Raw genomic sequence first — 27,570 nt, 5'->3', positions numbered from 1 at the left:
TTCTCCTCTGTCTGTTCTCTGCTGATATCACGTGTCTCTCTTTTTTCCACAAAATGTAAAAGCACTTAAATCCCCCTTATATAAAAGCTACTTTTAAAGGTGATCTCTGTTACAGCTCCTTTGTTCCAGCGGGAAAACCGATGCCTGAAATAGTCACAGAGAATCTTTTTAAGCTAATGAACCCTGTTTCTTATCCACATTGGAGCCATGTAAAAACTTAAGTGGCTTATGAGGATGTGGGTTTGAAAGAGCCTTAGGTAATGGGTGTCTGAGACACATATAATTGCTCATATGTCCTGTATTGCATGTATCTGCTTTGAGTGGAAATTCATTCTTCCAGGTGCTTGCCTGTATGTAGCCACACTATGACAAGAGCTTTTTCCAACCTTAATGATTTTTTTAAAACACAAACAAATGTTTCAAGAGATGTACTCAGGGACACCTGGCAATTAGCTTTTACATTTACAGGTTAGATTGGGAAGAAGCAATTGAATTTGACATTTTTTCTTGTCGCTTTTTTCCTACACCTTTCTTCAGTATCTCTTTCTAATTATAGGCCAACGTGTGCAAGAAAAAAATCCACACGCAAACAACATTTTCTTTCGTTAAAAACTGCTGCCGCTGAGTTGTAATTGCAGCCTTGTGTCGCACGCCCTCCTCCCCCTCCTCTTCTGCGTCTCCCTCTCTCACACTCTATTATGCAACAGTCTTTTTCTTGCAAGTCTTTGCAGGATCTCAGCTTTGATTGCGTAACGTTCGCGAGTTAAACTGCCTGCAAGGACTCACACGCAGTCACACAAAGGATTGTTTCAACGTCTCCCCACATCAAAGTATCATGTAGATTCGAGCCCAAGGAGAACGTGCACCTTATCATGATCATGATCACCTGATCATGTAGACAAATGTTGTAAAATGATATCCATACGCAAAACTGCACAGAGATAAACCCCTGGCCTTGTTATTCTGGTAAATAATGTTCTGCTGTTTCTTGGAAGTTTGTTGAAAGTCATCATCTGCCATCTTCTGAGGAACTGTCACAGTAACGTGCACTAGTTGTCATGCTAGTATGTAGTATGATTAATTAGATTCAGAATGGTGATATCAGACATGGACATTGATTATCCTCTTTATCCAGATAATACTCTGGTAAAACCTTTTTGATCCTGTCAAACTGTCAAAGTCACTACTTTAACCTTGTTCTTTGTTACCATAGACTTGTTAGTACCATTTGATTCTTGACAGGTTCATGTGACTTTGGTTGCTTTAGTCCTTTAATCCACTTAAAGCTTTTCTTAAAGCAAGTGTTGTAGCAACAACGAACTAAAAAAAAAACATATAAACAAGCTTATTTAAAGCTGCACTAATCCTACAGTTTTGTATCACCAGTAGCTCAAATGACAACACGAACTGTGAGAGTTATTCCTCTAGCGAACTCAGAGAATTACCCCGACTTTGTTCATTCATGTCAGATCTGCGCTTTAGCAGATTTCATTTTCATTTCTGTTTCATTGTTTTGTTTTTATTGCCCACGACTTTGAATGCAACATAAAAGACGTTTCCTCAAATCTACAGTTTGTACATTTTTTCATCTTATTATGGGTAGGCACTGTTGAAATCAGACCCACAGAACAGCACTGCCAGTAATGCAGAGTCATTGGCTTTGAAACGTTTTTGACTGAGGCTCGCCCCTGGAACCAATCAGAGGATTTCAATGATTACAGCTTGATTAGTACATTTTGCAGTATTCATTAACTGTATCTTGATAATGGCTAATAACTAGAGGGCAGTCTAGAGTATGATGGAGCGCTGCTGAGTGGAGCAGAGTGGATTGATTGATTGATTTGTCTGTATAAAACATCTGTCTGTGGTTAACAGTGCCCCCCTCTGCTCCCTGGTCAGAGGACAACAGATGTAGTAACACCATTCAGTTATTTTTTTTCACACAGAGGTTATATTTAATTAACTTGACTTGACAGTTAGATAAAGCAAACACAGTGTTTATTCATGGTGTGAATATGACAGTAGTGCAGTACTGATTTCATTTTCATATATTTTCAATAGAGGTCGTTCAGCGCCTTAACATTTTTTTAAATCCTTTGGATTGATCAACATGTGAGTAGGGAATGTGAGAGGTTTGGTGCATTTAAAATGGACTAAAACAGACACATACTGAATCCTTGACTCTTGTTAAGATCCGTCATTTCCATTATCTGCTTTTGAATGGAGGGAGAGTTTCCTAACTTCCTGCCTGGGAATCCAATCATAATGCCACAAGCTGGTGCCAACATCAATATAGACATCAACAGACCATCAATAAACCTCATTACCTAACATTTCTAGCATAAACAGTTTTGACAGAGGGCATTGCAACATGGGGTCTATGTAATGATATAAAATGAAGAAAAACCAGAAAAGAAAATAAGGTGGGTGTCAAAGATGATGAAAGGCTTTTTGATGGCTGCACAACTCCCCTAAAAGCCAAACATGTGACTATCTGGAAGTAAAGCAGAGTGGTTCTTCAGAGGAAAGCAGAAAGCAGATTTTTTTCTTAGTGGTGGATGCAGCCTGAGTCTTACATTGATGCAGTACCCAGCGCCTCAGTTTGATAAATCGGTTTCACACGAGTTCAAAGTGACATCATTTGGACTCTTTGATTTGCTGAATATTTGTCAATGTAAAAATGTCTGTTGGTTGATTGTAAGAGACCTCTTCTTATTTCAGAGGCATTTCTCATTTCCTCCACATGAAGAGAATTGAGTGTTCCTTAATCTACTTTTGTTACCTTTAGGGGACTTAAAGTAACCTGTCGACCTGGAGTCAGCTAGTTCGCCCTGTATTTTCTGCAGCACTTTCACGTGACGTATACTACTAGCCGAGGCACATGTTCTGCAAAAGAGAAAGTAACACAGAAAACCACACACAGTGTAGTGGCCCTAGAATATTGTGTGGTTGTTGGATGTTAATAATTTTTTACTGGAAGTCATTAAAGCCTGTTAAACTGCAGCGTTTTGTCTGAAAAATAAAAGCTGCCATTTTATTTTTTCCCACGGCCGGCACTCTTTTAGTTTGGCAGAGCAGCCGATAGTCATGAGCATGAGACTAATTTTCGGAAGCCTGCAGCAAAATAATAAGTTGAAACAGGTGCATCATCATCATCATCTGTGGAGAAGTGCATCAGATTCTTGAAACGAATGTAGTAGCTACTAATCACTGGCAATCTGTGCTTTCCTCCACAGAGTGAAACAGGCCGACGGCAAAAAATTAGGCCTTCGCTTGCAAACAGCTACTTATTCCTTTATTAAAACAAAAGTAGACAACTCGGCAGCTTGTGTTTCAGAATCAAACAATGCTATATAATGGCAGTGACTGTCTTCAAACGATGATTTTCAACATCGTTTAACAGCGCAGAAGCATGACTGTACCAGTGTTTTAGCAGAGTTTTATAGGAGACCACAGCTGTCGTATTAAAGAGCTACAGATATGCTCACTGTGAGCCTTCAGTGTTCAGTATAACATTTTACTGTTATTTTGTTTGCAGAATACAGAGCTAACCCCAAACTGTCATAACCATTTGAAGGACTGACTTCACATCTAACATCTTTGGTTTAGTTTAGACAAACCCTTGTGTGTTTCCTTTTTCGTGGCAGCTGTCAGTCAAAAAGTGGAACATGCACAACAGAGCTGAGACAGTGTGGACGACAGGGTCTGTGTCTGCTTATACATGGACTCTGGTTTCAGTTTGTTTATTTCCTTATTGTGAACCACCCAGGAAGCGTTAGATACGTAATCATGGTAACACCTATGATTTCAGAGCTTTATATTACGAACAGAGTTAGAACAGCTGTGGGAACTCACAGTGAGTCATTGTAAAACAGTTGTGATTAGACTTTATTGCTGCGTGTGATGCTACACATTCACGTATTCACTCGAGATAGCCTCTCTTGCTTAGATAAGGAGGAGTGTGTAATATTCACGCAGCGTGACGTTTACGGTCGTCTCCTGGTTTAAACTCAGCCTCTGTTTTTTCTTACAGTCTCTGTCAGCAGCATGGGCCAGTTTCTAGGAAAGAAGGAATCACCCACAGACAGCAAGGTAAGAGTGGCACTTTAATGCCTTGTTTTGTGCACAAGGTATTCTAACAGCGCTTTGAAATATGTGTGTGGGTAAGCATTTTCCGAAGCTGCAATCTGAGAGTGAAGAATTTTCTTTAAACCTTGTGAAACCTAACCTTTATCAGCAGGACTTTGGACTGTGTTACATATAAGTTGTCAGGCTCTTTCACTCCCACTGATATATTACCTTTACTGAGCCTGCAGTCAGACTTTTAACCATTTCTGAATATGTTTATAATATCTAAGTAACAGAAAAATACTGAATTCTTCACAGAATGTGTAGGTGTTTTATGTTTCCAAGTAATTTGATTATTTTTAGGCTGCCTATCTGTTGGTGGCTACAACTGCTCACTCTCACACCTCTGATGCTTGGATCACAAATCCAGACTTTGTGATAAACACTTGCACAGGCATTACTGTAGGAGCAGCAATATGTGAGTAATGCACCAGCAGGATACTTTAAACAAGGAGCTTTGTTGTGGAGAGCATACCGGGGGTGAGTTTGCAAATGATGAGTGCATGACTTCCCCTGCAATATTTTTTAGCTATATATTATTTTGACTTAAAGGTCACGGTAGAGGCGTAAGGACTGAGTGCAGTGTGAATGAAAAAACACGCTAACACATTTTGGATAGTCCATTTGAACCACTTTTCCACAACCATCCCACTCTTAATTAAGCCCCGCTGTCATGGCAACATTTGGTACATGATGAGTCTCCGTGGCTCTTGGAGCACAGTAATATCCCCTCAGAACCACAAGCCTCACTGCAGCACTCATCCACAGAAAAACTCATTTGAACTCGAGCCAGTCAGTGGATGACTGTGTACATTAGCGCTGACACTGCACCCTCTTCATGTGCACACCTGATTCTGACCTAATTATGAACTTTGGCTTCTTGATCACCAGGACACTGATAATTGACCATTCACATATCAACAAATCATTATTCCCGCAGCAGCCACACTTCGTCTCTCGTCCTCTTTGGCACTCTGCATGCAGAGTAAGAAATAAGCATCAGACTTATGAGAATATAATGATATTGTGTAATTAGTCGCAGCCTTTTTTCGTCCTTTTCATCACAGCATTTCGAAATTACAGCAGATATAATGAGTTCGGACCATTATGATTGAGGTTGCATTCAGACTTAAGAGAGTGTGAGCTTGTTGTGGGTGGACCTAATCCCAGACTGAGCAAGGAAGTGCAGACAGGAAAATAAACAAATATGGAGGATGAGAGCAGCCTTCAATGTCAGTATTTGAGGCTGTGGGCGGCAGCGTAAACTCAGTGGTCGCTCTATGTGCTCTGGCTTACAGCTGAATAGCTGGCTAGAGCCTGTAACAGGCAGAATGATCATGCTGGTGTGCTGGCGAAGAGGGGAGCCCGAATCAGCAGGGAGGCTGATGGCTCAGCCCACAGATGATTTGTTTCCTCTGCCTGCAAAGCACACTCTGGAGAGAGGAGAGCAGCAGCAAGAGAAGTGGACTAATTTGTAAAGTGTGAGGCTGCCAGGAGAGCCGTTAGCGCAGCGCTGTCGCTTTTCTGCTTTAGCTTCATAATTATGTTGTATATCTCTACACGTCAATCATTCGCCTTTCCTTTTCTTTTTACCTTGATTATTGGGACATCAAAGTCAATTTTAAAGGCCTAGGAGAACTGCCAGTTGTCATAGTGACGGTCAAGCAGGAACAGAGCGTGACAGAGTGAGGCAGGTTGTGTTTAGATGCTGTTGTCTGATTCGTGAGCCCTCTCCCAATCCCCTAGCTTGAAATGTACCCATATCTCACACCTCAACAGAGGCTCTGACAAAATGTTTCTCTTTCAGCCATCTGAAATGTTCACACCAATGACATTTGAGAGCCTTAAACCCCATGTGGAATCACAGGATAATAACAGCGGCTCCTTCTTTTCTTTTTTTTTTTTTTTAGAGTAGAAACAGAAGAGCATAGTTTGGTCAACTGATCATGATGTATCTTAAGATAATTAAGATCTTGGACAAAGTAGATGTCCTGATGGATCTTAATTCATGACTACAGTATTTCCCCAAGTGTAGAGGGTAGAGCCCAGTAACAGTATTAGGTATATAACCTGTCCAACATAGACAGACAGTCGGTCAGACAACTATTTACTCTATTGTATAATTTGTTTTAAACAAATGACGTAACTATCGTCAATGGAAACCAAAATCATGTTCAAAATCACACTGAAAGTGACCATTTTGAGTCATCTCAGTTGTGTGCATTTCATCATGGCTCAGACGTGTGCACTCCCAACAACATGCTTCTGATGAGTCTTGGGGGAGCTCCTCTCAGACCTGGATCTGGGCATCAGTGAGTTCCTGGACAGTCTGTGTGAAGGTACTTGGTGGCGTTGGATGTATAATGTCCCATGCTCAGTTGGACTTAGTTCAGGGGAACATGAGGGCTAGTCAGTGGCATTAGTGCCTTCATCATCCAGGAACTGCCTATACAGTCTACTGCTGAGCTGTGAGCACAAGTTGTACTAGAGGACATCACCCTCATAGAGTCTGTTTCTGGCAGTTTGGTCAGAAAAATGCACACCAGCAGCCTGCTGGAGGTCATTTTGTAGGACTCTTGCTACCAGTAATGACAAAGCTTGAGAAGAAGGATAAGGAGAATGCTTATCCGTAACCACCACATGCAAAACCATTCCTGGTCCACTGTCTTGCTTTTGTCTTGTCATTGTTCCTGCTGTCACTTTCATTTGCACCGAAACTGATTCATAATACTCCTGAAGTTTAACTAACTTGATGTTATAATGTGATTATTCAGTGTTCCATTCATTTTTTAAGCAGTGTATTATCCGTGCTGGGTGTGAACATGTATAACCTCCGGTTCAGTTCATTTTTTTAGATGGTGTTGTAAGTCAATTTGAGAAATGTAGGAAATCAGTAGCAGATGGAAACATTAGATAGGATGCAATTCATTTTGTGAAACAGAGGAAATGACTCACTGGAGGAGAATTGGTACATTTCGTACAGGTAAGTGAACAAATTACAAAACATGTGTCAACATATAACTGAGTAACTACACATTTATGAGTTGGCCACAAGGCTTGAAACAACCAGAAATATCCAATAAATAAGGTGACATTAGGTGCAAAGCTTTGTTCTGTGTTAACTAGGTTGCAGCAAGTTTAAGACTGACTAATCTTCAAGATGACACACGTCACGGTATTGTATGGTCTAGTAGCAAGTTTATTAACATGAAGTGTCTCGGGGGAAAAAGCCTAGGTGCAGAATTAAAACATTTTGTGCTGTTGGGAAAAAAAAGTACAGTTCTAGTAATTCCTAGATTACCTGTGGGTTGAAATAATGAGAAACACTGAATACTGAGGAAATCACAGACACAGTTACACCAGATGGAATTAAAGCCAACAAGTTGTAATTATGTATACTTTACTAACCATGCTGGCACAGGGCTCTTCTGTATATTTCTATGAGATTGTCCTTGCTTGAAAAGACTGTAACTCAGCGATCTGACCTGCTGTACACACTGTTGCAAACTTGACACTTTGCTGCTACTTGAGCTACTTTGTGCTTCACTGTGATACAGTCTTGTCGATGAAACTGAAAATTGAAAAGTCTCCAGATAAGGCAGCTTCAGGCTTGGCTAGTAGACCGTCAGTTGTCAGAAACAATAATCTCGGGCATTGCAGCCAATTACAGCATTCTATATATGGTGTCCAGTCCAGAAGGTTTGTTCCTGCCTCTTTTGTTCCTCTGTGTGAGATTGTCCAGAGAGACAAGACACATCTGAGTCATAATTACACTCTTTCTAATCCAAGTGTGTGTTCTGCTAGGTTTTACTCATTGCTAAGCATGGCCTTGTACCCAGTCATGTGGTACATTAAGGTACAAAATAGGAGCTATAGATAAATAGATGGCGATTCTGAATGCTACCTTTCTGCCTGCCTGACCCTTATTAGTTGGATATAATGACTTCCTTACAGCTCTAAACAACATGAATGTTAGAGATACAGTATTTGACTGTCCATTTGACATTTGCTGTTATTTCAATATAACTCTGGCCCTTTTGAAAGTAGAGCTACAGAGACTCCACTGTATTTAGAGCTTTTTATATGAGTGAAAAGGTGAGATGAAAGGTGCAAGCTCCATTTGTCTTCCATCTCTGAAGTGTTGACAGGATGAACCACTGAAGGGCACAGAGATCACTGAGCCACAGATAGGAAGAGGAACTTGGATTCTTAGTAGTATCAAATATAAAAGTATCAAATCAGCCAAGTCCTGAAAGGTGCTGAAATGACTGCACTCTTCTTCCCATCTCTGCTCCAATGTAAGGAGTACTCGGGCACGCTGAACCCCATGCAATACCGTAGTACTGGTGACTGAGTAGAACTATATTAGTAACCACCTTGGCTGAGTATAGCAAGCAAATGTGCTCACATACTGTACATTTGCCTTGGTGTTTCCTAAACATTGTCATTCGAAACAGCCAAGATAACAGTAAAAACGGCAGGCAAACCAAAGCAGCCTTCATAATTTTTTTGCTGAGGTGCATCCAGTACCGGTGTAAGAGCTCATTCACCTGCTGGCAGTCACAGTCAACAGTGATGAGGAAGAATATGCACATTTGTATGATTGTGTTTTATCATTCAGACAAATAATGGCACAACTGGAATCCCAAAAGATGAGTTCAGGTGAGGACAGAGAATAACAAGATCCTCTTAGGATAACAGAAATAACTAGCAAGTGTGACCATAATTGAACTGCTTTCTCAAACAAGTTTTCTTGCCCTGGGTTCAGGCCCAAGCTCGTCACCAGCTCCAACCTCTTTGGAACCAATACTCAACAAGAGTTATATTAAATATGACACCATTGTTGAGTAGGTGTGAAGTCGCGATGACAGCTGCTGCCCAAGGATGACAACGAGCTGCTGCTCTGGTCCACACAGGAATATTTGCGTACATATTTTTCCCCTGTCACTCCATTTCTCAATAATGAGAGTCACATACAGTGGAGAAGAATAGCATGAAGACTGCAGTACTGCACATTTGTCCAAACTGATATCGGTCAAACCCAATCAGCAACAGCTGCTGGAAAATGGATTGGTTGTTTGCATTGCTAATTTTCTACATTTACAAGTGCGAGACTGAGGAGAGAACTAAGACAGCTGCATCCATGTGTGTGTGTGTGTGTGTGGGTGTGGGGGGACAAAATCCAACAAAGGTTGAATGCTGAGTGCTTTAATGATGGAGAGAAAGAGTGTTAATATGCCAAACTGGAGGAATGAAGGGCTAATGTAAGCGTTATCAGTGCACAGAAATCCATATGCAATTTGTCTTCTTTCACTACATCCAGTTATCTGTCTTTGTCTCTCGCCCTCTTGCTGCTCCACACAAAGGTTGACGGAGGGATTTTTGGTTCAGCCTTTTCTTTTTGTTGCAATTCCAGTTGCCTTACTTTGGATTTATTATCAAGCTGGAGATATGAATCTGTCAGTATGTAATTAAAACTGAACTGAGTGTTGAATCTGTTAATTGAACGAGATCCTCTTCATTTTTCAAACTATTTACATAATTTGTTACATAATTGATCAGACAATGGAAAATTTCAAAAGCATGGCACTTGAACTTCACATGATTTGCATTGGAAAGTGCTTGCTCACCACACTCCAGTACCTCCCGCCGGATGACAGGACTGTGTCACAGTTGCACTTCTCTGTTTGCTCGTGTAAGGGTGAGCAGCAGTGTGCCCGCAGGTTTTGAATGCCTGTGTTGATTTCCTCCATGTTCTCAAACCCACTCAGAAGTGGGAACTGAGGGATGTAAATTGTACACTGTGATAAAGGTAATCAGTAAGAGGATTTATACAACTACAGGACTGGAAAATGCAGATATTTAGCAATAGAAACAGGTTTCATAATCCAACCCCCCTGCTAATGAAAGGCTGCCCAAGCAGCGGTGCAGCTTGTTAATATCAGTGCCAACTGGTGTGGCCGATTAATTTGCCATGACCTAGTAACTCACACGTGCCTTTCCAGCCTGTTCGGTGAAGAAGTTGGACACCGTCCGACAGTTTTTGTTACTATCCATTACAAACAGATGCGATCATGAGCAATTAAATCACAAATCAGTCCTTGAAGGAGAGATTTACAGCTCGGGTACCAGCTGAAACAAGGAACGAGTCAGCCACAGCACTGACAACAGCTATCGTGGAGTTTGAATTTATCATTTTAATAATGTTTTTTTCCATCCTTTACACATGCTCACAGCAGCACTACACTGCATTTTCTACTAGTCATAAATTATTACTGTTCAACTACCACTGCTGTCAGATTTCTGTCCACTTTTTTGCCTCCACCCAACACATGAAACACGCTGGCTTCTGATAAATAGAAGAATAATATTGCAAATGCAGGCTTTCATTTGGCTGGTTCTTTTTAATGTTAAGGCAATAGGCCTGGGTATAATTCTGCTGTGATTATAAAGCCCAAAAGACTAAATAGCCTCTTTCCCTCTCCTGTCTCTCTTGGTCTCTCTCTGTGCTCTGTTGCCATGGCACCTCAGCTCACCTCACCTCCTCAATCTGTTTTTGTGTTCCTCTGTTTAAGGCTCCGTCACCTGAACCCAAAGCAGCGCAGACAACAGTAGCAGGAGACCCCGAGTCGCAAGATGAGGTCTTTGGTAAGAGGTCAAAACATTCTTGAATTTCTCATGTTCTCACTGAAGTCCCAACTACATATCCAATGTTTTCATATTGTTTGCTGCTTCAGTTAATTACAAAGTTAGCAGTTCGCATAATCAGGTAAATTAACCACTGCTGAGCAGAATAAAGAATTGGACTCCCCCTCGTACACTGTTAATACAATGCCTTCTACTGCCCAAATGACACTGTTGTTTTCACAGTTATCAGTATGCACATCTGTGCAGCTTCTAGGATTTATATGTCCATTTGCTAATCAGCAAATGTTGGCTCAGTGCAGGACAACACTAATGCACAGTGAATATCATTTTTTAATTATTAAAAGCTTTTTCCTGTCAAAAATGTTTATCGTTTAATAAAATATAGATATTTGTGCTTTCTTCCTGACAATGCCGCAGCCATAAAGCACAGTGGAAAGCAGTGAAATGAGAAAGACATCAGTGGAATCTGAACTGGCAGCCTTAGGTTCACATCGACGCCGTTGCTCCTTTAACTGAGTTATCTTGGCTCGGTATCTGTTGAAAGTCTCCTGCTTCACCACACAGTGTCAGAAGCCGCTCAATCTGCAGAGTGACATTTGTTTGGAGTGAGCACACTGGCTGGTGAGAAGTAGAAGTATCCAGTGATGAATGAAACGTAGTGATTTGTGGAAGCCAACTATTCCCCGTAATGAAAACCCCCCAGAAGTCAGCGTGCCGTGTTCCCCAATGTTTCATTTCTCACAGTTTGCTCATAGAGAAGTTTTCCATCGGTCACATTGGAAACTTGTGACTGATGAGCACCATTGTAATGCTGCAGCTCAGCAGACGAGGGCAGAGTTTGATGCACAACGCCAAGGGTATCTTTAGGCTGGCATTTGACTGATTTCAGTGCTAGATGATTCTATAAATTGGGAGGGAGGGGATTATCCCTCGGGCCAGAAGAAAAACTGTAATTGCTAGTGCAAATTTGCTGAATCCTCCTTTTTAATTAGGCAGCAGCTCTGATTTAATTCGAATCGAAGGCAAATCAAATTGGATTTTCTGTTAGGATAAACTGTATACTGTGAAGTAAGCACTCTGCATGTTTAATAAATCAAACTATATAAAATAACATAACAGGAAAGTTTGATAACTTGAGCTTAAATTAAGTTTATGGGACTTTTCTGATGAAGTCAACATCATTTCTTTCTCCCACTGTGAATGAAACCATTAGTGTCACTTCCTGTTCGCTCTTGTCAGCTTTGATGATAGTAGGCTGAGTGAAGGTGCAACCAGCTCCCAGGGTGAAGGAAATTATTATTGCTTGCTCCCATACAGTATGTGCTGTGGCCAGACACCAGGAGCCAAACCTCAACTGCAGACTTATAGTTTATCAGCTTCTCATAGATACCTCAGGCTCAGGCTTGGTGGCATCCTAAAAAAAAAGTAATCCCACCAAGTAATGAAGATAGGAGCAAGTTTGGACGAGGGAAAGTTTGTTGTTCATTCTCTAAGAGAATAAAAACCTCAAGTTGTTGACCACATTTATCTAGGAGAGACACTGAATGTTCACGAGAACGAGCACAGCCTGTTTTGGCCCTTTGATTGTTTTCGGGGTGAGCTGAGGTGAAACCTGAGCGAGGAGAAAGATTTGAAGGACCATGTGGACTGACTATAGTAGCCCAAGCTCAAATGCTGACAACATGCAACTTCACTGCAGCCTCGAAGAGATTTATTAATTTAAAAAAAAAGTCCCAGTCTAGTGTGAATGTGTCTTTTCCATCAGCTCAGTCTTCTACCACACAGTCAGTGCGGTATTGATCAATTACACAACATGTGTGTAATCATTCAAACTGCATTAAAGGGTGACAGGCACTACCCTACTGATTTTCAATGAAAGGTCAATATTGAACCAATATGCAGTAGCAATTTATCTAACTCCAGTGTGCTGTGCGTGTGTGTGTGTGTGTATGCGTGCATGCTTGATTGAATTTGTGTGGGTCTGTATTGATGTTTATGTCATGGCAGCTTGTTTGAGCGTGTACTCATACCTCCCTGTCCAGAGGGAAATATACAGTACCAGGGAGTACCGCCACTCCCTTTTGCTTGGTCTAGCTGATTCTTAATTATCAGCAGCAGAATAACCTTACCTTGCTGAGCCTCTGTCAGATTGATCTGTTAGCCCCTCGATACTCTCCGCCTCTTGCAGCTAATTCATGTCCCGTGTGTTAAACACTTGTCATTGATCAGCATGAAGCAGACTTAAAGGATTCACCACTGGCACCAGTGATTCTTTAAAACAGCCACCCACACGACACACTGTGTCATTACTTTAACCTTTTGGGACAACACAGTGTAGACATGGAATTACCTGACATTCAGCAGCTTACAGTACCGGGGTTCAGGGTTTAGCTTGACCTTTAAATCATTAAATTTTTTTTTTTTTTTTTGCCTTATTTAGCCAGTTTTTACTCAGAGGGGTTTCTGTCAGCCTCATGACAGAAACCACAAATTAATCAGGATGCAGATTTAGGTGCTAATCTCTTTTAAAATGGGAGGTAAGCAGCGGCCTAAAACGTGATGTGACTGCAGCGTCTGCCTCGCTCTGTTGGGTATTTGCTTAAATGTGAGCGTTATTGAGCTGTACCTGGGCCACGAGGAGAAATAATGAGTTTGGTATTTAGACTGATTAAAGTGATAAATGAAGACAGTGTTGGAGAAGGTGACTTAAAGCTGAGAAGCTGCACCCTAAGAGCAGTTTGTCTTTATTGAGAAGTGCTATCATAGCTCTGTCCTTGTGTGTGTTTCCTCTGATTGGTTAAAAAGCTGCTTCGGCACATCTCAGCATTCATATGTAAATTGTACTTTAGTGCTTAATGTTTAACTGCTTCTTTGCTCAGTTAGCGCTACTCCGATAGAGTGGTTTCAGTAGTTCCGTATCAGTACTCTGCACTGAAGGAACATTCCTGTCAAGATGCATTTAAACCCTTGCTCTCACCTGTGCAATAAGGCAGAACTAATAGAGCACCATTAGGTTGTTTCAGGGATTGAGAAAAAAAACATAAAAATAAAAGAAATCGGGATGGTGTGAGCAGGTTAGCGCCGCTTTATTGGAGCCTGTTTTGGTGGAGTTGTCATCAGCAGGCGTCATGATTCATCCCAGCCTGTCCAGTGTCTGGGGATGTCTCCATGCAGCACTTCCTGTTTGCAGTGCTTTTCCACAGAAGGGCAAACACCACCATCAGCTGTGCAGCTGTTAAAAGCCCATTACGGCTCCATTACCTGGCGTAGCCTGCAGCAGGCCCCAGCTCAGCAAAACAGACCCCCTCTGTCTGTCTGTGGTTTCGACCGGCATGTTCCACCCTGACTCTGTCTGGGTCAGTTTCTTCATCATTACACGGTGATGATGCGTTTTAGAGCAAAGTAGCTTAAAGGTCCAAACTGGTGGTTTGGAATGGTTTAGTGCATCAAAGAAAAACAGATCAGAGTCAGATAAAGACATTTAGAGAATAAAATGTTCTGGGAACAGTTGACCTGAGGAAGTTCAAGTATCATCAACAATACAGATACAGATCAGCGATCATCTTTCAGAACTGTTGTTCTGTTTATATGAGTAAAGTGCAGACTGCCAGAAGTAGTGCTTCGAATGAGGAGCAGCTCTTGATCCTGCAGACTCCACTAGAATGTATTGAAAGGAGTATTAATTATCTCTGGTAATTGACAAAAGCATGAAATCTACTTTTTCTCTGTTTCTTTCCATGTTCAAATGTTGTTTTCTACATCAACTGGTGTCCAAAGTATGTTGTGTTGTCAATATTGTATATTTTTCAAATATTGTTTTAGATAATAGAAATATACTCCAACATGTATCTTCATGTGAGAAGGTGCTGTTGAAGTCTCCTGTGACAGAGACACATTGAACAGCACTGTCACAATGACTGTTTCTTAACCACTACATGTAGACATGAGCAGATATGGTCGTGGAGCAGGTAGAGGGAGGACTAGGTGGAGCAGGATCCAAGATACCGTTGGGAAACGTTTGTCAGCACTTTACAGATTAGTGACTTGGCCAGTATGTAAATTAACAACACAACCTGAATTAATTACATTTTCAACTATGTAAGCCGTAGTTGAAAATGTAATTTCTAGGAGAAAGGGCTCATGTTTAAGAAATGTGCATAAACAAGTTACAAATTGCATTAACACTGTGTGAACAGTGGCCCTGAGCAAAGCAAGAAAACAAATACAGAGAACAGAACGAAATACTGAAACACTGTGCCACATTCAATATTTGATTTAGTTTTCTCAGCATTTTTTAATCTAAAATGCTTCACCAGCATTTTCTTAATTTGCTTTTGTTTTCTCTGTTTGCATGTTGGTACTTAGAGCTGCATGGAGCTGAATATGGGTATGGTCCCTTAAACCTCAATACATCTAACTCTTCTGAGGTGTCAGGTTCAAGGCGTCAGCGTTAGTAACGGGTTTGGGCCTTTCTCTAAAGCAGTTTGCTTTTAAAGATTGGCTTTTCTATTTTAATTAGTTGTTTCTTTGCTTCAGTCTGCGGCTTAGGGCTCACAGAGAGGAATTAAATGAGATCAATTTGAGTTACCGGTACATAAGATTTTACATTGCAGATCAATCTGTACTCATGCAACAACGTGGTTATACAGAAAGTAATGATTTACAGTGTAACTGCAGGTTGTTACAGCAGCTATAGCTATTTATTATGTTTTTAAATTTAAAAATAAATCTACACACAGAGGTTTGTAAGTTAAATAGGTCCAGTATCATATGTTGATCAAGCATGGGAGAGAAAGAGGAGAGCGAGAGAGCAGAGAACCACTCAGCTGCATTCAAGTGACCACTCCTCAGTAAACCCGGAGGGCATCTTTTTTAGCCTCATGTTGCAGTGTCTGTGCAAAGAAACTGCACAGTCTGTGAAGATCTAATCCTACTTTCTGCTTAAGACTTTGTTTGGGAAGTCTGTGTGTGATAAGGCAGCTGGGAGAGTTGATACAGTAATATTTTGGAGCTTTGACAGGTGCTCCTCCACGCAGGATTTAAGAAATCCAGCACAGCTAAATCACACAGGTAGCACAGATAAGTATGGCAAGTTGTCGTTTGCATAGATTGAAATAAAAGATAAAAGGCACTGAACTGTTTCCTGGTACTTGTTTTTACTAAACACTGTAACCCATATTACTTATTTATACCTGAATCTTGTCCGTCTCACTTTTAGTCTCACTTTCTTTTGAGTTTCAGTGTCTGAAAAATCATAACTAAAGTGTGGTTGATTGCCTTTGTCTTCCCACTACTTTATGTTAATAAAACCTCTGAATATTTATTGGAGCTTTAATGAGTCCAGTTACAAAACCAATCCTTCAGAGAAGAAACAGCACTGTTTTAGAGTCAACTGTTGTTGCTGTTGTTGTTACTAAACTCTGCATGAACTTTGAGTGTACTAGATTCTACAGTATGTCACAGTGCAACAAGATGAAAACTGAGTTGTAGGCAGCGCTGCAACAAAAGAAGCTTTGTGTTTTAGTTTCCAACTGAAAACCAGCAGTAGAGGAAATAAAGAGATCTTAGTTATTCAAAGTTATAACCCTTGATGTCTTACCTCTGTTAACTGGGGGACCTTAGAGCTCAAGTAAATTAAAGTCAACCATCGGGTTCAGCAGACATATCTGTAGCTACTAATGCAGCAGAAGAAGAGCAGCTTGTGTGGGTTTACAGCTAATTATACCGCTAAACTGAACACAAGCGAAAATTATCTCCTGCACTCCTTGAAATTCACATATGCATCAGCTCCTTCCTCATCCAGTACATGCATGCATGCATTGTTTGCTCTGAAATCTAATTTGAGTCTTGCACAGGAAACACAGACCTCTCTAGTAACAATGAAAAGAATTGTGTATTATACTGGCATTACCCCAATCAGATCACGCCGGTATCAAAGCATCAAACAAAGCAGCATTTTGGGGATTGCACATCAGCTTGACTAACTGTAGTGGCAGAACTCTAAAAATGCTCCACATAACCCCCTGACACTGCAAACTGCACAGCCTGTAAAAGCAAGCAGCTGATGAAGCTCTAGACATAACACGATAAGAGACGGTCCTCTGAAGATCGGTTTTCATTTTGGATTCATCGACACACTTGAGCTTCTATCAAGGAAATTGAATGATATTGGTGTGAGCCGGTTATCGCTTATTTCAGACACTGTGTGCTTTCCATCTAATTGTATTTGGGACCTACCGGCTACTCTTGAAATCTTAAAGGTGGAACAGGCCGCTCACGCTGCATTGATTTGGTCGGAGCCTGGCAGGGTTAGTCAGAGTGCTCCTCTTTAGTCTTGATCAAGAGGGAGGCAGAGGATGATGAAGACTCTCTCACTCGCTGTGTGCTCGTTACTAACTCTGTAGAAAAGCTCCTGAAAATACAAATCAGCCCGTAATGAAAACAGAATCAGAACATGCTCTTTGGAAATTAAATTTTCCACGGTGAAGGCTTGTGAATATTAAATATCTGCTTTAGTTTCTATGGACGGATAGCTGGATGATGGCGTTAATGCAGCAGCATTGTGTGTGTGATGTACACAGCTGAGCTCTCATTAACAGGCGTGCCCATTGTCTGAACCGCACGGCCCTCTCTGTTTTTTCAGTGTAATGATTGTAATTTCTTCCTTATTCTGCTGGCTTTGTTGTTTACTGTAAACACAGAGTGTAATATAATTTTTTTTCAGTGGATAAAAGAGAACAACAAAAGCTATTATGGATTTTGCTCCATGAGGCACAAAGTCCCTGCAGCTAGAAAGAAATAGCATCATGGATCCTGTAGTCAACAGCTAAATATCTTCTCATGTCTTTCACACAGTCATAAAACCAAAATGATCATACTTTACTAATTCATGGTTTGCAGGGTGCACAATGTTGCTGCACACAGCCGCTGGAAGGTTTTATACAACCATTCAGCTTTACATAATATGATTCACAACATTAAAAAGGACATGCAGAAATATAAATGAGAACAGACAGAGGTGCTAGAGAACATAAAGGTTTCAAAAGTGGGGCAAGCTCCACGATATACAGTGTAGTAACTAAATGCTACTTCTGCATCAGACCACTTTTACATCCACGAACCTGCGCCACCTACAGGAAAAGTCAATACAGCAGCAGTTTGAGAGTGTTGGCACCTAACTGCTGTTTTCTGGTGTGTTTTACATTCAGCACATTGTGTTACAACAACCTCCACTAGATGCTCAAATATTAATACAGTTCAGCCTGTGCTGTGGTGGGTACTTAGTACAATTTGTTTACCAGAGTCTTTTCACTGAAAACATCCGCCGCTGCTGTTGCTGCTGCTGAAAAGAGCCATTAGAAGGGCCCAAAGTAGGGAGGTTACAGGCCAAAAGCAAAGGAGCTGAAACCTGCTGAAAGGGACTGCTGATTCTCAATCTTTTATTTATTTATTTTTGCCTACAACTTGACTCTATTTCATAAACCTGATTGGCTAATTTAACATTTACACTTGCTGCTTTTTGCATGTGCGATGTGCTGGTCCACCTCTGTGTGCGCGTGCACTCCATCATCTCACTGAAGACTGAAAAAAAAGCCCTGCTGACTGCGCATGCAGCACGGTCTCGAGAATGTGTATGAGTTTGCTCCTGAAGATGTTAAAGCGCACTGGCTCGGCCGTTTGTCTCTGTGGCGGAGGCTGACGCTAGCTGGTACGGGCCCTGGCAGTGCCAACATGAAGCACCTCCTCTCCTTTTTCCCTCAAAAGCTTTGATTGTTGAAGGGCAGCCTCCATCACTGGACCAGTGTTCTTTGGTTTGACACCATTGTTCAGAATCTCCCTTTCTGCCCCCTTTCACCTTGCCTTCTCGCCTCTGATCGCTTCCCCTTTTATTCAGGGCTTCTCTGTCTCTCTTCTCTCTCTCAAACGGATGAATTTATCTCAGTCGAACACGCAAACGCTACAATATGCAGTGCATGCAATTGTGTTATTGTGATTTTCTAAATGCGTTCCTGTTTACACAGGGGTTGTTCACCCCCCTCGTGGTTGCAACTTTCTTCTGACATACTCCACATAGGCAAACACCATCTCTCTGCACATTGTGCATCTGTGTGATTGTGTGCCATGTTGTAAGAGATTGTGTCTCAGCATGGCCATGAGTTCAGGAGACCACGTCATCTGGTCTCGACCATCTGGCAGGACAATCACTGAGTGTGTGTGTGTGTGCGTGTGTTAGCAGCTGGGTTCGTTGCTATAAGAGTCCAAGGGGAGGGGATGGTGGGTAACCAAGAGTACAAAAGTACTATCCTAGCTACTGCATTCCATATGTCAGACAAGATGAACGGGAGTGCTTTCCCTCAGAGGAAAATAACCAACTCTTTGGAGTCATGGATGAGCACCAAGTGTGTCTGTGGCTCTGTTTAAATATCATATGTTTTATCCAGAAAGATCCTAACTGTGTTCAGCATCAACGGAAATAGATTACAGCTCACATTGCAGCGGAGACACTTTGGATTCTCGAGTTTATCTCAGTTTACCGCTTGTCACTGGATTTCGCTTCGCTGCACTCATTCGATGCCACATGCCGGCCTGCTCTGACACATGCTAAACGGGGAAAGATCAGCGTTCTGTGGCCCTTTGGTAGCATGTTTGGTCCCAATTAAAAATCTTTATCTGAGTGGTTTGGCATCTGGAAGTAAACAGAATGTTGTGCTAGTTAAATTAGTAGGACATGTGAGGACGTGCTCCTTCACCGCACTGCATGATGAATAAAGAAAAGTTTTTATTCCATTGCCCACGTCCTTTCCAGAGAGCTTAACATATCATTTTGAGGGATGTAATGACAAGACTGATGCTGTAAGATATCACACATAGAAAGCTGTTTTTTTATGTGCAAAAATACATTTGTATATGTTTATATATGACTTCTTCCTACTTCTTCTTCCTACTGCCAGACACCTGACATCATCTTTTGAAAGCTCTGGATCAAAGAGTGTGAACCCTGCAAAAATGTTTAACTTTCCCAACTCCCACAAAGTCAGCCAATCGCCACATGAAGCGGTTGTGAGTGTCACGTTGATGCTTTCGGAAAGTGAACGGTCGAATGTGTTTACTGCGGGGGACGCTTCTCTGCGGGTGGGAGGTTTTTGGTCTCAGTTGGTTCTCTTATTGTCGGTCTGATGTGGAAGGGGGAAGAAAGCAAAGTGTTTGTGTCAGGGTTCCCTCCAACCAGCAACCTCGTAGCTGAAAACGAGCCAAGCTCTAGTGTGAAACAGAGTTTTCAAAAATTAAAAGGCCCGTGCAGAAAATACAGTGTCTTTCAATGTCTATGATGACTTTCCTCATTTAAAGCTTGAACAAGATCGCTGTTGTTGTTGAGTTGCTTTTAGCTTTGCATTAGTTAACAGGCATATGTGTTAATATTGTTAACAGACAGATGGTGAACAGCCAAAAGAAATACAAACATGTCAGAATAGACACCTTGATGCTCTCTGGAGCAGGTAGACACCCACACATCAGGTACACACCAAACAAAAGTGGTGATGGAAAAAGTAAGTGTAGCATTAGGTTTCTGATGTCACTAAACACCAACTGGAGTCGGGTTTTAGCTAACCTGGACTCCAGCTCATGAAATGAGAGTGGAGGTATGGTTTGGAGCTACCTTCCCTTATAAAAACGCCCTAACAGTGTCTATGTGGTATTCACAAGACGCATCAGTCTTGAATGTCACGCAGGTGTCTAATTCACCACTATCGGAAGTGCTTGCTTCAGGTGTTTGATGCCAAAGGTTATTAAAAACTAGAAATCACTCACTGTTTGTGTCTCATCAGCTTAGAAATGTTGCGTTTATTGATATTTATGACTTTGGTGAAGATCACATTACACTTCCTGAACAATTTCTACTAAGAAACCAGGAAATTGCAGATAGTTGACTCCTTTTTCTTGCCACTGTAGGTGACAAGTAGTATGACAGGTGTTAATGGGATCAGTGCTTCCTCTGTGCTTTTTGGGAACACCTGTTTATAAAGCTGTCTATTTGAGATCTGATTGCCCAAGATTTATGTCAGTGCTGGTGTCAACCAAGCCTGCATTATCAGAATCCACTTTCTCCAGCAGCAAATGAAGCTGTCCTATATCAGTGCTTTATTGACATGAGCTTTGGTCCAGTAGAAAGCTTTTGTGTCTCCGGGTGTAAGAAAAGACTGATTAGGTGCTATATTTTGGTCATGGTGCTGGTGACAACTATACATTATGTTGTATTCCAACTCCTGTGTACACAGTACTGTACATCACTGTCTACTGTATGCCAGTGTGGCCAGTGTAGTGGTGATGTAGTGGTAAGATCAATGCCCTCCATGCAGGAGACCGGGGGTCGAATCCTGGCTGTCCCTGCCTTTGCAGGTACCTCAATTGGAAGTTGCTTTGGATAAAAGCCAAATTACTAAAATGTAACTGTAACTCAATAGGACTCCAATAAAATTCTTACTGGTGGATGATTGTTACTCTTACACAAACAGCGTTTGACATCATGGATTAAGGGATCTTTGTTCTTTGAAAGTGTTTGAGATCCCGGTCACACAGCAGTAATCAAAGTGTAATGTCTCAGTTGAAGCCTTTGACACAAACGTCCAGCTGGCTTATGACCTCGGGGCATTACTCATGTCCACTGTGAAATGGCCTGGTGAAATGCGTGTATATATAAATGTGTTTTGACCTCCCATGTCTCCATGGGTGAGGAAACGTCCCTGGGCACTACGCTGATGGCATCCACCCATGTTGAGCTCTATTCTTCTTGTGTGCTGTCCCACTGTGCTAGTAGAGACACCCATTCATAGCAGCTGCCAGTGAAAACCTCATCCTCCACAAACACGTCTGACAAGACAGAGGTATAGTACTGTATTAACACACCCGACTCAAATGAACAGATTCATTATTAGGACTCATGAGTACGTTTGTAGGAATATATAATGAAGCTCAAATCACAGTATAATATAACACCCTGCTTGGTTCTGAAGTCACGGTTAAGTGCCAGAAAGTTGTAAAAATCAATCTTGTGGTAAAAAGTGCTGTAAAGGTTAGTTGATTCATTGATTGCACAATGTGAAATATATTACTTTAACAAGTGGTAGTAGGGTGGGAAATAGCTGTTCATGTTTAAAAATACCTGTATATTGTAAAATATTTGTTTCAGTCCTGAAAAGCAAAAGCAAAAGAAAGAGAAAATAGCTTCTGTTTGTCAGTAAACAAATCAATGTGCGACCTGTTGGTGATGACAGACTGGGGCTTTCAATATATTTGATAGCTCCACAAGGTCAGGCTCACAGCTGCTTGGAAAAATACAGCGGTTGTGTGTATGTAATGGAGCGTGCAACACTTATCAACGAACAAAGATCAAGCCCAAGGTGGCTGATGCTGCATTTCTTGTACGCAATCCAAAAATGGTCTTTGGTGTTGATTTCACTTGCCAAAAAAGCTGTTTAGTGTAAAACAAATTCCCATTTAAAGACACTAATCAAAGGTCATGGACATGGCTTGGGTTAGAAGAAGGGAGTGGTTTTGCTGTAGTCCTTATCTCGTCCAGAAAAATCTCTGGAGGTCTAACATTCTGAATGCCAGATGGAGTTTCAGAGACAGAGAGTCTTTTTCTCTCCAGGCTTGTGGGTGCTTCAGATTCACCACGAATGCACCAGCAGGGGGATTGTTCAACCCTTGGGTGGGTGGTTTGGTTCGGAGCCACATAGCAATGGGTGTTTTTTCAGAGGAATGCTTCCCATGCCTCAGTCCCACCACAGTCTTTGTTGTTGTCCCAGATGCTTGGCTACACATCCTCTTCACACTGAGGAAGAGGAGGAAAAATGAGGAGATTGAAGCCCACTCCCTGCATACCGCTTCCCATCCAGATGCTGATCTTTCCACTCTTGAAGCGAGCTGAATTTCTCAGCAGAGGAGATGCAACAATTCATGTTTGGCGTCTTTATCTAGCTATTTAACCCACATCATAAAGAGGTGACGGTGGTAATTGTTCTGGGCACAATAATCGGAGACTTCAAAAGCAGCAGTCACATCAACAGTCCCCTATAATTTCACCTGAATCATGAAGCCGGCCCTGCGCCTTAGTTGTCATTGCCACATCTTGGATTTGTCATGGTGAATTAATCAAGATGAGGTAACAGGCTATTATCTGGTCACCCTCAGGCTGTGATAATGTCTTCTCTACATAATGAGAAGCTGAAAACATCTTTTGAATGAGGCCAGTATGTCTTGGTGCTAATAAAGGCGAACATCCGGTGCGTTTTGACAGAGCGTGTGCAGACGATCCTGACCTTTGTCTTCTCCCAGGGTGTTTTAAGGACCCCTCTGCTAAGGCAGTGATGGATATGCCTAAGAAATTGTCAGGATGTTGGGATTTCAGCACATGAATAAATTCTGTATTTATGAAGGAAGCCTACAAAGCAAAGGCAGAATGCTCTTAGCAGACCCCTGCTTCTTTCTGCAGTGTTATACGTCAGACTGCTGGATAATTGGCCCTTAGTGTTGTTTACAAGTTGTGCTTCTTTTGCATAACCGGTATCCTCACAGCGAAAGCCATGCAGCTGGAGGAAGAGGAGTTGTTGTGGTGAAGGGCTACACAGGGGGGGAAATAAACATGCAGCATTGCATTTTGCTTTTCATCCCTCTTGTGTCCATCTATTCTGTTTAGTAGCACCTTAAACTGTGAAAGAAAAAAATCTTAGTATGACATGAAAAGCCTCTGTTTTCAAGATGTCCAACAGAAGCACACTGACATTCAGCCGTGATCTGTCAGTGAAATTGAGAGCTTACAGCTGAAAAGTGACTTCAAATTACACTAAAAACTGTTACAACCAGATTAATCTAAGCTGTCAGGCTGAGCAGCGCAGACAATTGCAATTAATGAAAAAATGGTTAGGGGTGCTGAGGATGTTATTAAGCTCTGCTAGGTGCTGATTGACTGCCTGACTCATTGCAGTTGTTATTAAACTAAAGAGAAGATTGACTCATGGAGGAAACAAGTCAGGCTGTGATTGACTGTAATTTAGACAGTCTAATTAAAAAGTCAGCGCACTGAGGAGCCCAAGCTGTCACAAAGCTTTCTGAGACACAGCCACTGGAACTAGGCGACTTCAAAGGTTTTGCCAACGTCTTTGCTTTGGCATGTTTATCTTATATGTAGTACTGTAAAAGCAGAACTACAGAAATACAGAAGAAGGAAAAGTAATTATCAGTGAATATATCAAACTAAACTGTGTGAACTATTTGTTAGAGCATGCAGACATCGACAATGCACGAAGAGCTCTAACAAACCAACCAACCATAACCATATATTATTATCTCGGGTGCTGCACTTGTTTTGCAGACAGTCTTACTGTGCTAATAAAACAGGCACACGAAAAAGTAATATCAATACATTTGAGTGACTGTGAAATATAAACTTTCATAGTAGAAAGTAGTGTAATACTGTCCAGTTGTTCTCTATTGCACTTTCTTTGTGCAGCTACAACTCTGATCTAAAGTAACTCAAAGCTACAATTAGCATCCTTTGGGAATTAAATTAACAGTAGCGTGATTATTGAAATCATTCCACTCAGCTCCACCCAAACCACATTACCTTATATGCAATTAGTGAATCTGCCTGTCAATTTCTATTTAATTTTACACAAAAACAAATCCTCAAACAATAATAATACCATTGTGTCTTTTGTGTTGGGAGCTTGAGAAGTTCCATTTGAATCATTTGATCACCTGCTGTACTTCATCACTAAGCAGATGAAAAGGTGGAGGATTATTGTTTTGAACACTGGACTGGAGAGTGAGATCTGAAAATGTCAGCAGCTGGCGTAGTAATCACTGACTCATCAGCATTGATGAACTATCCCATCAGTTCCCCCCTACATGTGTGCACGGATTGTGCACTGGGACACCGAAACCCCAACTTAATTGACCTCCATTTAATCCTCACAACAATTTAACAGATTGTTATGTTACACATCAGCACATAACCTTTAATATGGCCAGTCATGGTGAACCTGCTGTCACTGTTGTACTGGACCATTATGGACTTTGGAGGACTGTTAAAGTTCAGCCAAGTCAGGATATTTCTTTTCACTGTAATGTGTATTTTATCGGTATTCTAGTAGTAGATGACAGCACCCGCTGGGCTTGGAAGATAGAGCAACATGTGATGGATGATGGAAATTATTTAGGAGGACTTGTAGGCAGACCAGAAAAGGGACAGAAAAACAGCAGCTCTCTTATTTATGCCACTCAGGTCCTACTGAGAGGGTACAGCATTATAATATGACATATTTACAGTTGGGTAACAAAGATACATAATATGTCAGCTGATTAGAAATTAGTTACCTTGGCTGTGTCACAGTGGATGATGATAAAACTGGCGAGAAGGCTTAATTTGCTTATCCTCCTACCTGTGTGAAAGCTCCACGAAACACACAAATGAGGCACATCGCTGTCGGCTGCCGAGATCACAAGCGGTCGTTTCCTCCCGTGATTGGCACGGCATGCTGTCTGCCAACGAACACCCGGGATAAAATCGAAAACACAACAGCGTGCACAAACTCCTGAAACTGTGGCCTCTCAACTACATCTCAACTTTTAGAGTTGTCACATCTCAGGGGAACGCATGCAGACTGTGAACTGCAGGGGTAAATACTTAGATCATCATTATGCATAGAAATCTGTGCTTTAAACCAATGGGTTTGATTAATTCCCTGTGGATCCAAGACAAATCAACTGAATGATGCTATGACTAATCATCTTAACATTTTATTTTTGAACATTTTATGCCTTCATTAATTAAATAAACAGTTTTGCTTTTTAGAAATATTTTTTAGAGAATGTCTTTGAATGAGATGGTTCATTTGCCTTAAGGCAGCAGTTAATCCTGAACCACTTTTATTATTGTACAGGATGGACTTTAACCAGCTCACAATTGCCTCTAGAACCAAAGTTTTTATTTATTTATTTTTTTACCTTGACAAGAAAAAGATAATGAGACTTTATACAGCATATGAAGAATAGAACACTCACTCTGTAGTTAAGCAACTGATGAGATTTTGTAGCTTAAAATTAAAAGTAGCTGTAAATCTCTGAAAATCTTCAGTGTTAATAGGCTCCACAAAAACAGTTTTGAATGCACACCTCTCTTCTGAAAACATAATAATCTAATGCAGATATCCATCTGCTCGGCGACAGGTACACATCACCACCCTGCAGTCTCGTTTCTGCACAAATGGCCAAAGTAATAACAGAAAAACTTAACAACCACAACAGCGTTTTTATAAAACTTTACACGGTGTCTGGAGCATTGATGCATGTATGATAAATAGTAGCTGGCTTTGAATTCCTCTTCAAGGCCCCCCCCTTCCTCAAAAAGGACTAAAGTTGCAGTCAACTTTTCGTCTATAATCACATTTGATACATGACTTGCAAATCTTTCCGAGGAAAATAAACTCACTGATCCAAGTAATGAGAAAATATTATACTGACATTGCTGCTGCAGGAGCAGATGCATAGTTTCCCCTAAAACTGCAGCAAAAAACACATACAACATACAGCTCGTACTTGCTATGTGGCCTCAATGCTCTGGGGCGCCAAATCAGATAAGTGTCACTGTGCACTGGGTTGAAAATCCATACTTATAGGAGTTATTTTAGTGACACTGGACCCTTTGTTTCTCTGTAATAACTATGCAGCTCTTACAACGGGCCACTGTTCAAGCAATATTAGCATGCAGATTCTCTTGTGTAGTGCTACACCATTTCTGTCAGTACAGTGTGTATATTGTTTCAGCAGCAGGAATGCACTGGATGTACTCTGCTGTGGGAGATGACTTGCTTAATGGATAGCTGTCAAAGTGGACATTACAGGATCAGCTGTATTTCCATCTCATGGGAAATAATATGCTCATCGCCTTTAGGGAACTGGGATCTCATGTATCATGCAGGGTGTACTCTGTCGCATACTGTAGCCGTGACTCAAACACTCTGCTTTCTCTCTGTTTCCATGTAATTTCTTCAGAAGCCTCTGTGAATCCCGTATTAATGAACCTAATGCAATAAATCAAGTTTTGTCCAAGCACTCCAGTGAAATTAACCGGCTTCAACACGGCTGTGCCTCAGACAGCACTTAAGAAAGATGGTGAGAGTGACATCAGATATAATCCTCATCCTCAGAGACACAGGTGTAAGAGACAAAACAGCTCTTTAAAAAAAGAAATGTCTTTATTCACACATTTTCACGTTTCTCCACTACAGCAGGTACAGTCAGGTTAATTCTAGTTAAAATATGATAAGTTGTCTGTGCTGGTCTCTCTTTGCAGCAGCAGGAAGGGCACGGTCATGTCAAAAGAGCCCATTGTGCTGCTGTGGTTTGTTGTGTGCCATGCGGGCTCGAGCCCATAGATGACCCTTGTTGTTTCTGCGCAGGCCTGGGTGAGGCAGATGCAAACCAGAACAATGGCTGCGTCTCGAAGAAGCCGGTGGTGACTGACTCCACGGGCGCTGAGGGCCCCCGCCATCACTGGCCCCCCGCCAGCACAGCTGACCCTGACGCCGCCACACCACGCCCCCACCTGGCCCGCCTCTTCTCCCGAGATGCCCCGGGCCGAGAGGACAACACCTTCAAAGAGCGACCCTCCGAATCGGACGAGCTGCAGACCATCCAGGAGCACAGCGGAGCGGCTTCAGAGTGCGGGTCGGAGAACCCCGAACAGGACCTAGAATAGGCTAGCTTTTTTTTTTTTTTTTTTTTTTTTTGCCC

At 41.6% G+C, this 27,570-nt stretch overlaps 1 protein-coding gene across 1 annotated transcript in view; it reads left to right on the top strand.

Moving 5' to 3' along the window:
* Positions 1-27,569, top strand: part of mbpb (myelin basic protein b) — a 34,577-nt gene extending 7,008 nt beyond the window's left edge. The window contains exons 2-4 of the mRNA XM_026370072.1: positions 4,034-4,092; positions 10,704-10,776; positions 27,237-27,569. Coding sequence (XP_026225857.1) covers positions 4,048-4,092; positions 10,704-10,776; positions 27,237-27,535 — 417 coding nt within the window. The 5' untranslated portion in view covers positions 4,034-4,047 and the 3' untranslated portion in view covers positions 27,536-27,569. The remainder of the gene's footprint in view (positions 1-4,033; positions 4,093-10,703; positions 10,777-27,236) is intronic.
* The last annotated feature ends 1 nt before the right edge of the window (position 27,570 follows it).

This window comes from Anabas testudineus, chromosome 16, assembly GCF_900324465.2.
Source record: "Anabas testudineus chromosome 16, fAnaTes1.2, whole genome shotgun sequence".
Lineage (NCBI taxonomy): Eukaryota > Metazoa > Chordata > Actinopteri > Anabantiformes > Anabantidae > Anabas > Anabas testudineus.
The sequence above is the reverse complement of the archived record's forward strand: the minus strand, read 5'-3'. Positions and strand labels throughout refer to the sequence as shown.